The sequence below is a fragment of the Moschus berezovskii genome, chromosome 19 (assembly GCF_049115385.1).
Source record: "Moschus berezovskii isolate FMDL1 chromosome 19, NW_MosBer_1.0, whole genome shotgun sequence".
NCBI lineage: Eukaryota > Metazoa > Chordata > Mammalia > Artiodactyla > Moschidae > Moschus > Moschus berezovskii.
Window position 1 is genome coordinate 38,252,440 of NC_142478.1, and position 13,592 is coordinate 38,266,031.

Here is a 13,592-nt window from a genome sequence, read left to right on the forward strand (position 1 = left end):
AACCAAGTTTTTCAAATCAGGAAACTTAGGCCTCTCAGCCTACCACTTAGAACTAACTGTTAGCTCAACTATTTCCAATTACTTATAATCAGGTCCAGGTAAAGATTTTTTCAAAATTTATTTCTGTTGTTCTGGGGAAGCATTTGCCTCATAACATTTCTATTTTAGAAGTAGAATTTATAGTAATGAAGTTTAATATCCTAGCAGACAAAAAAAGTCTGCATAGTTTCTATAGAAATGTAGCTTCTGGAACAATTTCAAAATGGAACCCCAAAGACAGTGCATTAATATTGAGATATACTTGGAGATATTGCTACATTAAAAAAAATTATGTGCTTTATAAATTAATCTCAAGTCTGAGCCAGACACGGAAGGGTAGAAAGCCAGAATTCTGTACCCACATAATCAACAGTCTGTGGAAACTCTGGGAACCATGCCACTAGTCTCCAACCTAGCATAGTTGGGAAATGACACACTCTTTTAAGGAGCTCTTGTCCAGGAAATGAGTGGGTCACAAAGCATACCAGTAAGGTCCATAAACTTGTTTTATGAATGAAGAGTATGAGGTGTACTGGCTCCAAGCTGCAGCACCTTTATGAGTATGTTGTAATTTCTGATTCTTCAGTTTTTATCATGGTGATGGACTGATACAACAGAATTCTAACAGGAAAAAATAATGATGTCAGCCATAAGAATACTGTTCCATACTACTGCAGAATGATTTTAAATCAAGTTTTCGTATTTATCTCCAGTCCTAGATCAGATCTTCCCACCTGCCCCTCCCCACCAAAAAAGGAAATGGTGTATACAAAAAGCCAGAAACTTAAATCAATTTTATTCACACTTCTCATGAAAGACAATTATATTTTTACATAAAATCATTAACACAGAGAACAAGAAAACTCTTAAGATGAATATATCTGATTAGACACACAATATAGAAAGTAAACTGAAAATTAAAAATAGCATACTTTAGTGATTACATTTATATCATATTTTCTACTAATTTATAGCAGCATCAGTAAGATTCATGTATTCTTTAATATAAACTAGCAGCAAAAATATTTAACTACACAAATTCAGTAGATGTTCCCCCCACTGTTTCACTCATACAGAATTTATCACATTAACATAAAAAAACCACTTCTATTTCCTAAAGAAAAAGATGGGAAAGATTTCACAAGTCAGCAGGGAGGGGTGAGGAAGGAAGCTGAAAAAAATTGGTGGCAGTTACCAAAAAATAAATTCTCAACCACCTTGATCAACTATGGGTAGCTTCTGTGGCATCTCCATGCATGTGTATGTTAGTAAATAAAAGCTGTGTTAACTTTGCTTTCTGATTTAATACTGCAGCTGAAAAATATGTGGAAGTTCCCAGGAGGCCTGTCAGAGCCTGGAGAAGATATCGGTGGGTATCTTATATATTTATAATTGACTTGAAAATGCTGAATAAATTTATATGTTTACTTTCTTGCTCTAGAGCTGAGAATGAGATTTTAAGCTTTCTAATTGGTTTAGACTAAGTCAGAAAATTTCAGTGAAGTTATTCAGTGCTGATATAAAATTAATAGCAAAACTTAACAATTTATTCCATTAGTACAAATAATATCATTCAGAGCAAAACACCTGTTTTTTGGCTTAGGATTGCTTCTAGATTAATTTGAAAATGAGAAGCTTTGGATATACAGTTAAGGTTAGCATTAAGGGATATTTTGAGTTTGACTAAAATTGTTGGAGGGTTTCCCTGGTGGGTCAGACAGTTAAGAATTCGCCTACAATGAGGGAGACCTGGGTTTGATCCCTTAGTTGGGACTATCCCCTGGAGGAGGGCATGGCAACCCACTCCAATGTTCTTGCCTGAAGAATCCCCATGGACAGAGGAGCCTGGTGGGCTACAGTCCATGGAGTCACAAGAGTCAGACACAGCTGAGCGACTGAGCATAGCAAAATTGTTAGAACTGAACAAGAAAAATTCTTGACCGTTCTATCACAAGGTTGAGGAGAAACTTTTAAATGAAATGTGAAATATTTATAAAGGCAATTATTGAACAGTGGTGGTATAATTCTTCTGTTTATGGAAATTTTATCTGCTATTTGTTTTGGATAGTCAGAAAGCCAAAAGATGGTAACATGTCTCATGTGAGAAACTCTGAAATGAGAGATAATTTCCTAGAACAATTTACTGAGCTCAGTATTTAAGATAGGGAAGTTTGAAATAAGCAAAGAATTCTTTATGTCACTGATTTTACAGGAAATCGAAAGTAGAAATTGAGTTTTCCTGTCTCTTCCTTAAACCATTGTGTCAGGCACAGTCCCTATCATAATAAATCAATAGATAACTCATTTCATACTTAACTATTTTTCTATGACTTTTTCCTCAGTGTGTATATGTCCCCTATTCTCTTTAGCCATCATTTATATGAAGGCAGTGTCCTAAATTATTTTTAAATGTATATATATACTTGATTTTTTTTAATGTTCCACAGATACATTTTTAATGTTCCACAGATTCGTAGTATAGAGCCAACTCTAGCATCCTATAAGTAAATTGACTACATTCAAATATATCATAGCAGATTTTGGTTTTTAGGTACTTACTGACCTTTAGCTTAGACTTCCCTAGGTCTTCTGTTGAAATAAAAGGATTTTGTAGTATTGCCAGTGCTGAAAGAAAAAGCCATTTATTCTAGAACTCCGGATTATCTCACACTATCCTTATGTGATATGAGATCATGTGAACTAGTTAAGTGTCTGTTTTACATCCTTATCTAATCCATACTGGGCAAATAGCAGTCTACAGGAAGTGTGTATGGAGAAGGCTATGGCAACCCACTCCAGTATTCTTGCCTGGAGAATCCCAGGGACAGGGGAGCCTGGTGGGTTGCTGTCTATGGGGTCGCTAAGGGTCGGACACGACTGAGCGACTTCACTTTAACTTTTCACTTTCATGTATTGGAGAAGGAAATGGCAACCCACTCCAGTGTTCTTGCCTGGAGAATCTCAGGGACGGGGGAGTCTGGTGGGCTGCCGTCTATGGGGTCGCACAGAGTCGGACACGACTGAAGCGACTTAGCAGCAGGAAGTTTGTATAACTTCCTCTTCTGAACCTTGCCTTCTCAAATGAATAACTGTTTTCATTTGAGTTTTCATCGATATTCTGAATTTCAGATGTATTTAAATGTAAATAAACACATTTCCATACCAGGTAAGTACACTTTAGGTTTGAGTGTACTCCAGAACATTTCAAGTCCGTATAACTAGAAATTCACTACTTTTTAAAAATATTTGTGTTTATCACAACAACCCACCTAGTCAGAGTTGTTTTTAATGCCTCCAGCCATATGGAATTAAGAAAAAAGCAGCAACTGGCATTTACCATATTGCCTAGGAATAGGAAAAACTGAAGCATTGCCTCAGAAGTGATAAAACTCTGAAAGCAGCTAGAAATGATAAGTGACATAGAGATCTGAAAGACCATGTCTGTGTAGAGTACATTTCTGTTTTATACAGTACAGTAATAGATTACTCTTAATGATGAAGCCAAATCAATCAGGAATTATTTATTTTCTTTAAACTCTGTTTTTAGGAAAGTATGTAATAGGACTGCTGCCATCATAAATGTGCAAATGTTCATACTGGCTCTTAAGCAGTAAACACTAGTTAAAATAAGAAGCTCATTTGTTTGGAATCCTTCATTCTTTGATAAGTATTAGGTAAATGAAGCAGAGTACAAAGGTATCTATAGATAAGGTTAAAAACAGAAGCTGCCTTTCTGGGGGGAAAAAAAATCTCATTAGCACTGACAGGAAGAGAACCCCCTGTACAGCCAAAGGTCTGTAAAGCAGTGGGTCTGCTCAGAGCCCATCGGTATACCAGAGTGAGGGGGAGACACCAGGAAAATCCACATTCTGCACAGTTTTTCCTATTATTTTATTTCAACCTAATCCTGTTATTAAATATTATGAAATATAAGTAACAAATATAAACTCCATTTCATTATTGTCCTTTAACTAAATAAAACACTATGATGTTTTTAAACATTTCTATCTTTCAACCAGCAAAAATAAAAACAAAACCCTCTTGGTTTTTCCTATATTCTTCAAATCTATAAAAACCATTTTTCAGTTTACCTACAGTACATTTAAAATGATACAAGCAAATAAAGCACTTTATCTAAATTAAAATTTTAAATTCATCATAAAATCCTTGGAGAAGCGATTTCAATCTTAATATAGAAGGGGTTGGTTCCTCTAATTCTAAAAGCACTTACTTGCCCATTCAATTTTTAGTCAGTGACATCATGATTCAAGTTAATATAGGATCAAACTACCCAGGCAGTGCTGATTTTGAATCAGCTGCTGTGATGACGGCTAAGCCCAGCAGATTCACTCACCAGCCCCATCCTGTGCTTCTATAACATACAAGCAGGCTAGACAGAGGAATCAAATGCTAAACTCTTGACTAGTGTTATTAAGAGCTAAATAAGACATCCATGGTCATTTCAAAATGTTTAAAGAACTTTTTAAACATTTAAACAATTTTTAAGTCAGATCAGCAAATGACATGTAAAATTTAAGACTACTGCCACAATCTTTAACAAACTTAATACAAGTTTTTTAATACAACAAAAAATTATTTTTCTTAAGCCAAGTTTTCCTTAACATATATATTTTTCTATATTTTCAGTTTAAAAATATAATTTCTAACCATGTTTATTTGATCTTTGGCAAATCTCAATTAAAAAGGAAGTTCATACATAATTCAAATATGGCAGACAGATGTCATATTTTACACACTACTCTTCCTGTGCTTATTTCCAGAGCTGTTATTAGAAAAAACATTCCAACATTTCTTGTTTACTTGCTCTTCCTTGCCTATTCCTCACTAGTAGGACTACTGAAAAGCCAAATACAGTTTACAACCTGACAGACAAGAAAATGAAGGTATTAAAAGATATTTGAACAAAAATCTATATTTGTGGTAATTATGAAACTTCCCAGAAAAAAGACAAGGAAGGCAGCTTTTTAAAGGGCTTTTCATAAACACTTTGGGAGACAATGACAGCATCAAAAAATTACAGAAATCCCAGGTAGGAGGTTCATCTGGATATTTAGAAAGAGCAGCCACAAAAATAAGTTAATGGCAATAAAAATCCTGTCCTAGAAATTTGCATATTATTAAAAAATCAACTTTATAAAATGTGAAAACCCTGGTAATATTATAAAATTCTGTAAATTGCAAGTTTTTTTTAAACTTCTGATAACTGTAGCATTTTGGTGTTAGAAGAATGAATCCAAGTTCTTTGAAACAGCAAGAAACAAAGAAAATGCCAGAAATTACCATGGTGGGATTCCACTGACAGAAAAACAGACGAGCATAACAAAATGGTTATAAAGAAATCTGCTCTATGACTTCAGAGGCCTGATGGTCCCAGCAGAGACCAGGGATGCTTTGAATCATTTCCTAGTTCTATACATTATGCAGCTCTACAGACTTTTGTAAAGAAGAATGGATCATTTTTTCTTACTTCAAATGTTTATCAGTTTAGGCGGTTTTAATGGATAATCAGGAACAAGATAATAATAAAAAAATATACAGGAATATTAACTATAGCTTTGCAACCTATGTTTTCACCTTTTGGGAAATAAAGCAGGAAGAGTTTAAAAATATGTGACTCCCAAAATACATATATATAGATGGGTAAGCTTGCAAGTAGAAGCCAAAGAAATATTCAGTATTTCAAAAGCTTCTTAGCTATACAGTGGTAAGAAAATACTTTGTTATTTCAGGATGTCCAGGGGACAGAGTTTACAGGGAAAGCTTTCTTTTCTTAGGGTAAAGTTTTACCTTTTGAACTTTTACATAATAATGCTTCCTTATCTGAAAATCTTTGATTAAATTTCTAAAAGTATAATCCTTATTGATTTGTACATTTTCTTTTATATAGGAGATACAGCAGTTCGAGAAGTTTTTGAAGAGACTGGTATAAAATCAGAATTCAGATCCCTCCTGAGTATTCGGCAACAGCACACCCATCCAGGAGCTTTTGGGAAGTCAGATATGTATATTATCTGCCGCTTAAAGCCATATTCATTCACCATAAATTTTTGCCAGCATGAATGCTTAAAGTGTGAGTGGATGGATCTCAGTGATCTAGTCAAGACTAAAAATACGACTCCCATCACAAGCAGAGTTGCAAGGCTGCTACTGTATGGGTACAAAGAAGGGTTTGACAAAATTGATCTGACCATGGAAGAACTGCCAGCAGTTTACACAGGCTTGTTCTATAAACTCTATCACAAGAAACTGCCAGACAATTACAAAACTATGACAGGAGTGGATTAAATTCATATTTACATGTTTTTAAAATGTTTAAGTAAGTTGTACATGTAGATTAATGTGTGCCATATCATAGGAAGTAGTGGACATTTGGGTTAATAACTAAATATGACTTTAACTTTCTAATGTCTATAATTTCCATGAAAAAAACTTGTACACATTTTAAAACCTCTTTTCAAATGAAGCAACTGTATGAAAGATTGTAGCTTTAAGTAAGTTTCACTGGATAAAAGGAAATGATATATAAAAAGTGGAAGTGTATACATTTTCCAGGAATTTTTGCTGTTATTGTGTTTTTTCTTTTAAAAAAACTAAGGCAATGGTTAAATATTTTACTCTTACATAAAAGGTTATCTGAACAGTTACCCAAACTGAGCAGATCGCTGTACACATTTTTCTTTCTTCATTAACAAATTTCGGAAATATACCTCTTCACGTAAAATGAGATCAGATGCTGCCATTAAGATCAGCTCTTAGCAGACATTGGAAGAAAAAGTATAGCTTTCTGCCCAGGTCCTGTTTTGGGTCCAAGTTTATACTGCCCAGTTCGTTTCAGTGCCACATACCAACTGGAGTATTTCCTTGACCGGTAAGTATTGTAGTTATTAGACTCCAATCGTTCAAAAAAGAAACACTCGTCTGTAACACATTTCTGCAAGATAAAGAAAAAATTAGTAGTTGTTGTGATACTTTCATATTAAATATTTAAAGAAATAGTACGCAGTGCTTTGGGTTCAGCAGGACAGTCAAACTAGCAAGACTCAACAGGCCAAAATCTAACACAGATTTCTTATTCTGCAGAAAGATGCAGGACAGGAGCACAGCATGTCAGCAAGACAACTTGAAGCACATCTCTTTGGAGGAGCAGTCCAAGGACCATCCTGCAGCCTCACAACGGACAGGTCAGATATTGGGCAGCAAAAGCACCCAGGTGGTCTAAGAACCACACTGGCACAGAACTAAAACATCCCTTGAACATAGATTTTCAGTGGTCTCCACAAAGGATAAATCCAGTAACAGGAAGCATGCTACACTTAGGGAAATGCAAAGCATGGCTTTCACTTAGGTATTTATGGTCCATCCATCTCTAGTACTGTAACCCATGGGTAACCTTCCCATAAAGAAGAAGGGTTTTAGTAATACTTTACTCAAAGAAACAGAATTTATTCCTTAAATTAAGTTTTTTTTTCTAGTGACTGACACTGATTCTAAGGCATAAAGAGAATAATTTATTGTACAGAAAATTGCCAATGTATATAATGCCAAAAAATTGTACTGGAACATTGTAATACAGTTAGCATGTTCAAGGGCTTCCCTAGTGGCTCAGTCAGTAAAGAATCTGCCTGCAATGCAGGAGACCTAGGTTCGATCCCTGGGTTGGGAAGATCCCCTGGAGAAGGGCATGGCAACCCACTCAAGTATTCTTGCCTGGAGAATTCCAATGGACAGAGGAGCCTGGTGGGCTGCAGAATGTGGGGTCAGCATTCTCAAAACACTAATAGATAATGAGGAATAAATAATCTAGACAGTCCCTTGTGGGAAGGGAAACTACTCTGCCATCTTACTTCAACAGTTTATTAGAGGGGGTGGAAAATAGCTAGATTTATAAATAGTGAGACCTGGAAATAGTATTCCAAGTTAAAGAGTCCAATAGGCTGTTGCATTATTTCAGGTAAATGTTCAAAAATCAACTTCATAAGGCAGCACCTCTAGGGGGGAAAGTCAATAAGTGACTTACTTGATTAAAGGGAAAAGAAGAAAAACTATATTTTATGTTACAATTAGTTAAGTAAGTAGGGTAGGATGATAATTTTATATAGAAAACCATATAAACTTACACATATCTCCACATATAAACACAAAATGTATACACAGATCTATGACATAAACCTGTGGTTTTGTATTAGTGAGCATACCAGATTCCAGCTGATTTCTACATACTCAAATCTAGGAAACTTGAGGTCTAGGGAAATCCACATTCAAAAGACTTGAATCTTTTCCCAGATTCTTTGGTTCTAAGATAAACACAGTGGCACAGAGTGTGAGAAAAACATGTAAGTACAGCAATGAAAAGAACTGGCATGATAGTCAGTGTTCTAAAAGTAAAGTACTGAGAAAGTCCTAAAAGTGAATATTAGCTCCTTTAGTCAGCTTCTAGGGATAAGAATTTTACTTGGCTTGTTCTGACTACAGTTAACTTTCATAAATTGAAATGCAAATTTATCTAGTTTGCTCGTTTTTTGCAACTAAGAAAGCAACTTCAGACTTTGTGATGCAAATAAATCATAGGTAGCCTTACAGAGAAGCAGAAATTGCACAAGGAACAGCTGTATGATACAAAGGACTATCTTGGGGTTTTCAAAGAGATTCAAATGTGATAACAGTGGAATACGTATACTAACGTGAATATTCCACAGCCAGTATTTTCACTCTACGTTTCGTGAAATTACCGTGCTTCATGTGTTAAAGTAATACAGGTTATCTTGTCATTTTTCAGTGCCAGCAATAAACATCTTCCTCTTCCCTATTCCAGGTTTGAGATCAGAAGTAGAAGAGTAGAGTTAAAGGAAAAGTCATGTAATCATAAAGATAACATGAAAGGTCACCATTGAGATTTGGGCTAATTCCCCAGAAGTAGACCTAACCCACATAAGTTATCCTCAGGATGTTGATAAGCTCATTTTTTGGTGTTTGGTTAGCATCAAGGGTGTCCCACCTATAATGTTTGGCCCCACTGTGGGATATGTACCATACTAATAATATATACCTTCTCAGCCAACTGCTAATATTTTAGAGAAAAGGAATGATACCAGGGATTAAGTGAATAATACATCATGGAACCCACAATTTTTAAAAAGCAGAGGTTTCCTGTTCTTTTACACAGAGGGGAGAGAAGGAAACTGTGCATCTGTAACAAACATTCAGGCATGTAAGTTTACTAAATTGCTGCTATGCACTTGAAAACAAACTCCTTTTTAATGGGTAGTAGGGCCAAAATTCAGTCTCACTAAAACCAGGCATTTAACATCCCATTTTAAGTGATTTTCAGTTCCTTCCATTCTAAGTTTACAAATTCTCTTCACTGGCTGTGATGTCAGTATTCCTGTTAAAAATTGGTGCAATGTAATTTTTTTAAACTTTATAAACATATTTACAGAGCTTTTTTCTTATACTCAATGTTTAACTGCTCACCATTTCAAACTTAAGAGAAAAGAAAAAGCAACATCACAGAGGAAGTAGGTAAGTAGCTTCTAAGGGTTTATACAACTTGTTCTTCAAGGCCTTATTTTACATAGGCCCAGGAGCTAGGAAATCCCTTAATTCATGGTTATTGGCTGCTCTCATGCATAGGGTTTTATTTACTGTGTCAGCCAAAAAGTTTGTTCAGGTTTTCATACCATATTACAGAGAAATCAAAACAAACTTTTTGGCCAGCACAATATTATACTCAATGACAAATGAGGACTCCAAAATTCAAGGCTTTTAGTAACTTATTTCAGATTGTAGATACCCTTTGCCCATGTATCTATCAGATATCTTTTCATCAAATTTAATTTTCCATTTTTCAAAATTTAAGAACAGTTTTGGGACACAAAAAGTACATAGTTCAAATAATGCATTTATTCATTTAACATATATTTTCTTCTAGGCACTGGGATACATAAAGGAACAAATCTGAACAAGAATTGCCTCCCTTTTTGCTGCTCCAATTTTCACTGGTAGAGATATACAATAAACAGTAAGCATAACTGAATATATGATAAAGCTGAATAGGATAAGACAGAAATGGTGGGGGGGTCAGACTAGGTTTCGATATTAAATAACATAGTCACAGTAGGCTCTAGTATTTGAGCAAAAATTTGAAGGAGGTGGGGTTAACCCTCCAGATACCAGAGAAGAGCATTCCAAGCAGAGGGAAAAGCCAGTGTAAAATCCCTTCAACAGGATCATGCCTAGAGTGTGAAGCGCAGCAAGAGGGTTAAATAAAGCAAAGGGTTTGGAGGAGAAAAGGAACAGGAAATGAGGCAGAGAAGTAATGAGATATAAAGAGTCGTAGGCTATTACAAATATTTTGGCTTCTATCCTGAGAAAATGAAAAGCCATTATAGACTTTTGAGCATGATCTGATCTATTTTTCCAGGATTACTCTGGACCAAAGGCAGATGTAGAGACACCTGTTGGTGGCTTGCTCAGAACCTAGACAGAGAGGGAGACTCGGACCACAGGGGTGGCACTAGAGAGGATCAGAAGCTGTCTCCTCCTGGATGTGTTCTGCAGGTAGAGTTGTCAGAGTTACCTGACAGATCAGATGTTCAGGGTAAGAGATACTGAGAAGTCAAGGATGGCACTGACTTAGTGCCCAGTGATAGGCTTGCTAAGATGGGGAAGGCTATGAGTGGGAATGGGTTTTATAGGGAGAGATCTGGAATTCAGTTTTGGACATGTTGAGTTTGAGATGAATAGTAGGTATTCTAGTAGAGAAAAGTAATGTTTACTGAGCACTTACTATGTAACAGACATCACTTAAGCTTCTTTCCCTCTTACTAATGCTAATAACCACAGAATTGGAACTTGAAAAGTACTAATTTATTTGAAAGCTAGGAAGGGTGTTACAATAATTTCAGTAAACCATTATTCTCAGTCCTAAAAGGTATGGAATCTAAAAAATGAATGTAGATGTACATGTAAAAGAGTAATATAAATCTATCTTGTTTCAATGGTAGACCACACCTCAAGATTTTCCTGAATGCTATGTACATGAATCAGCATAGCTTAGGATCTTAATAAGATAAGGGACTTAATAAGCATTTGTTGATACTGATGAGTGATGCTAATGGTTTTAAAGATGGTGCGTGCTGCATCATGACCCCTTGTAGGAATCTAAATAGCAAACAATTGAACAGAGTTTGAAAAAGGATAATCAACATTTTTAAATAGTTTGATTTGTATTTCATCTAGACATTTTGAAATTTCAAAGTAAATTAAAAGAAAGTGAACCAGTGTGCGATACTTACACATAATGATAAACTAATTGCAGGAGATGGGAGGAACCAGGTTAGTCACTCTTGGAGTAGGTGGCTATAGACAAGCCAGCATGGAAGGCTAAAGTGGGTCATGTGATACTGGTGGATTAGGGTTGGATACATCAGCATGTACTCGTTTTTTAATATAAAACCATACACATGGTTAAATATGGAACTGTTTATAGATATGTTTATGTATATCCAGGTTGGTATATGCCTTGCCCTGTCAGGTAAGGCTGCCTAGAAGCAAACACCCAGATCTTGGTTTCTATTACCATTTTCTAATAGTATTAGAAGGAACCAAGCTCCTTAGAGAAATAGCTCATTCTAGGCTGGAGTAGGGAATATGCAAGATGAGCCTGGAGCACTCTTAGAGGCCGTAAGATAAGGAAGTACTCAAAAAAGCCCACATTGTCTGGGTTATGTGAAAGAGCATGAGAGCCAACTGAAAAAGCTCCCAGTGGTCAAAGCTGAAACAATTTCAAATACACAGCAAAGTTTTGGATTATAACCCAAAGCATAAAATTAAATACCCATGCACATACACTGATATAAATGATTAAATAAATAAATGGAGAACAGACAAATTTCTCATACAAAAGAATTCCAAATAATTTATGTAGCTACTTCCTCAAGGAGATGGAGCATAAACCCCACCCATCCCCACCCCCCAGTCTCTTAAATGTAGATTGTGTATAGTGACTTTCTTCCAAAGAATACAGTACAGAAAGGGGTGATTAGGAGTAACTTTACCGTGGAGACAAACACTACCTCAGCCAGGTGATCAAGGTTTATTAGTGGTAAGTCTGTTCTCTGATATGATACAATGAAAATATAGCACTTTACCTCTGTGATCTACCTCCCAAACACTTACAACCCACCATGTCTAATCAGTCAAACCCAAACTGAAAGACCTTATTTGACCAGTACTCCTCAAACTGTGAAATCATAAAAAGGAAAGTCTAAGGAACTGTCAAGAGTGTATAGGAGACTGAAGAGACAGGATAACTAAATGTGGTATCCTGAACTTAACCTTGGAACAGAAAAAGAACATAAGGAAATATGAATAAAGTGTGAACTTTAGCTAATAATGATATATCAATGTATTGACTCATTAGTTGTGACAGAGGTGCCATGCTAATGTAACATGTTAATAGGAGAAGCTGGGAATGGAGTATATAGATGCTCTGTATTATATATTCACAACTCGACTGAAAACGTAAAATTATTCTAAACCTAACCCTAGCGCTACAGTGTGACTACAATAAGAGCATCTTTCAAGTAACTGAATTTAGTGACTCTTATTACACCATGACGAATAAAAGCATCTCATTTATTTTTGTGCTCTAAAACACCCAGATACAGATCATTTATTTATATACACATATCTGCTTTATTTCACCAGACTATAAATGCCATATGGGTAGAGACTGTCTTCTGTTGTTTTTCTTCTATTGCTGTAACAGTACCTGGCACATAGTAAGTGATCAATAAACATTTATTAAATTAATGAGTAAATGAAACTATTTTATATAGGCTATAGTAAAATACCATTCAGTGACCCTGCAAAATCGAAATAAACGTTAAAGAACTAAGACCAAGGAAGAATTCAGAATAAGTATTGAAATATAGAATATAGTCTCATTTTTATGAACTATTTATATTTAGTTCCTAAGGAAACTAAGCCAGTTGGCCCATTTCAAGAGTTGGACTATCCTAACAAAATCTGTGAGGATCTTTATGACTCAGGATGCCTGGGTTCCAGTCTTGCCTTGATCCCTAACTACTTCTAACTTTTAACTCGTAGGTTCTGAACCTTACTTTTCTCATCTGTAAAATAAGATTGGATTAGATGATCTTTAAGATCCCTCCCAGTTTTTAACAATTTTTAAGCCTTCAAACAATCTTAAAGCCCTGGCACACTAAAAGAAAGAAAAAGAGTAAATTCTCCTCTCCTTCCCTCTCACCCCAATCTCCTGTCCTTACGTATTGGCCTCAGAATTCTCATGCACGTCTGTTAGACTGACCCTTAGGGCCATTCCACCATGCTGTTTTTTGGATAATTCATCCTTTTACAGTACTTTGATGTTGCAGTTTTAACTTATGAGTTTGCTCAACATGAATCCAAAAATGCTTTTGCTTACCCCACTTCTGAGAATTAAAGACAGACATGATGTCAGTATCAGTGTTGACTATTTCAGAACAAAATAAAACAGAATGTGGAAAGTT

The 13,592-nt window shown here is 35.6% G+C and overlaps 2 protein-coding genes across 12 annotated transcripts in view; one reads left to right on the top strand and one right to left on the bottom strand.

Moving 5' to 3' along the window:
* The window catches only part of NUDT6 (nudix hydrolase 6), a 54,536-nt gene that overhangs the window by 31,002 nt on the left and 9,942 nt on the right, over positions 1-13,592 (top strand). For 7 of the 10 annotated variants that reach the window (XM_088828038.1, XM_088828034.1, XM_088828037.1 and 4 more), the window contains 3 exons: positions 1,354-1,408; positions 5,948-7,241; positions 9,989-10,078. In XM_088828038.1, the coding sequence (XP_088684164.1) occupies positions 1,354-1,408; positions 5,948-6,345 (453 nt within the window). In that variant the 3' untranslated portion in view covers positions 6,346-7,241; positions 9,989-10,078. Of the gene's footprint in view, positions 1-1,353; positions 1,409-5,947; positions 7,242-9,988; positions 10,079-10,480; positions 10,618-12,768; positions 12,843-13,592 lie in introns of all 10 variants that reach the window. The other 3 variants (XM_088828036.1, XM_088828035.1, XM_055405287.2) reach the window with 3 other exon arrangements.
* The window catches only part of FGF2 (fibroblast growth factor 2), a 77,860-nt gene continuing 65,082 nt past the window's right edge, over positions 815-13,592 (bottom strand). For both annotated transcript variants that reach the window (XM_088828043.1, XM_055404603.2), the window contains exon 3: positions 815-6,991. In XM_088828043.1, the coding sequence (XP_088684169.1) occupies positions 6,806-6,991 (186 nt within the window). In that variant the 3' untranslated portion in view covers positions 815-6,805. The remainder of the gene's footprint in view (positions 6,992-13,592) is intronic.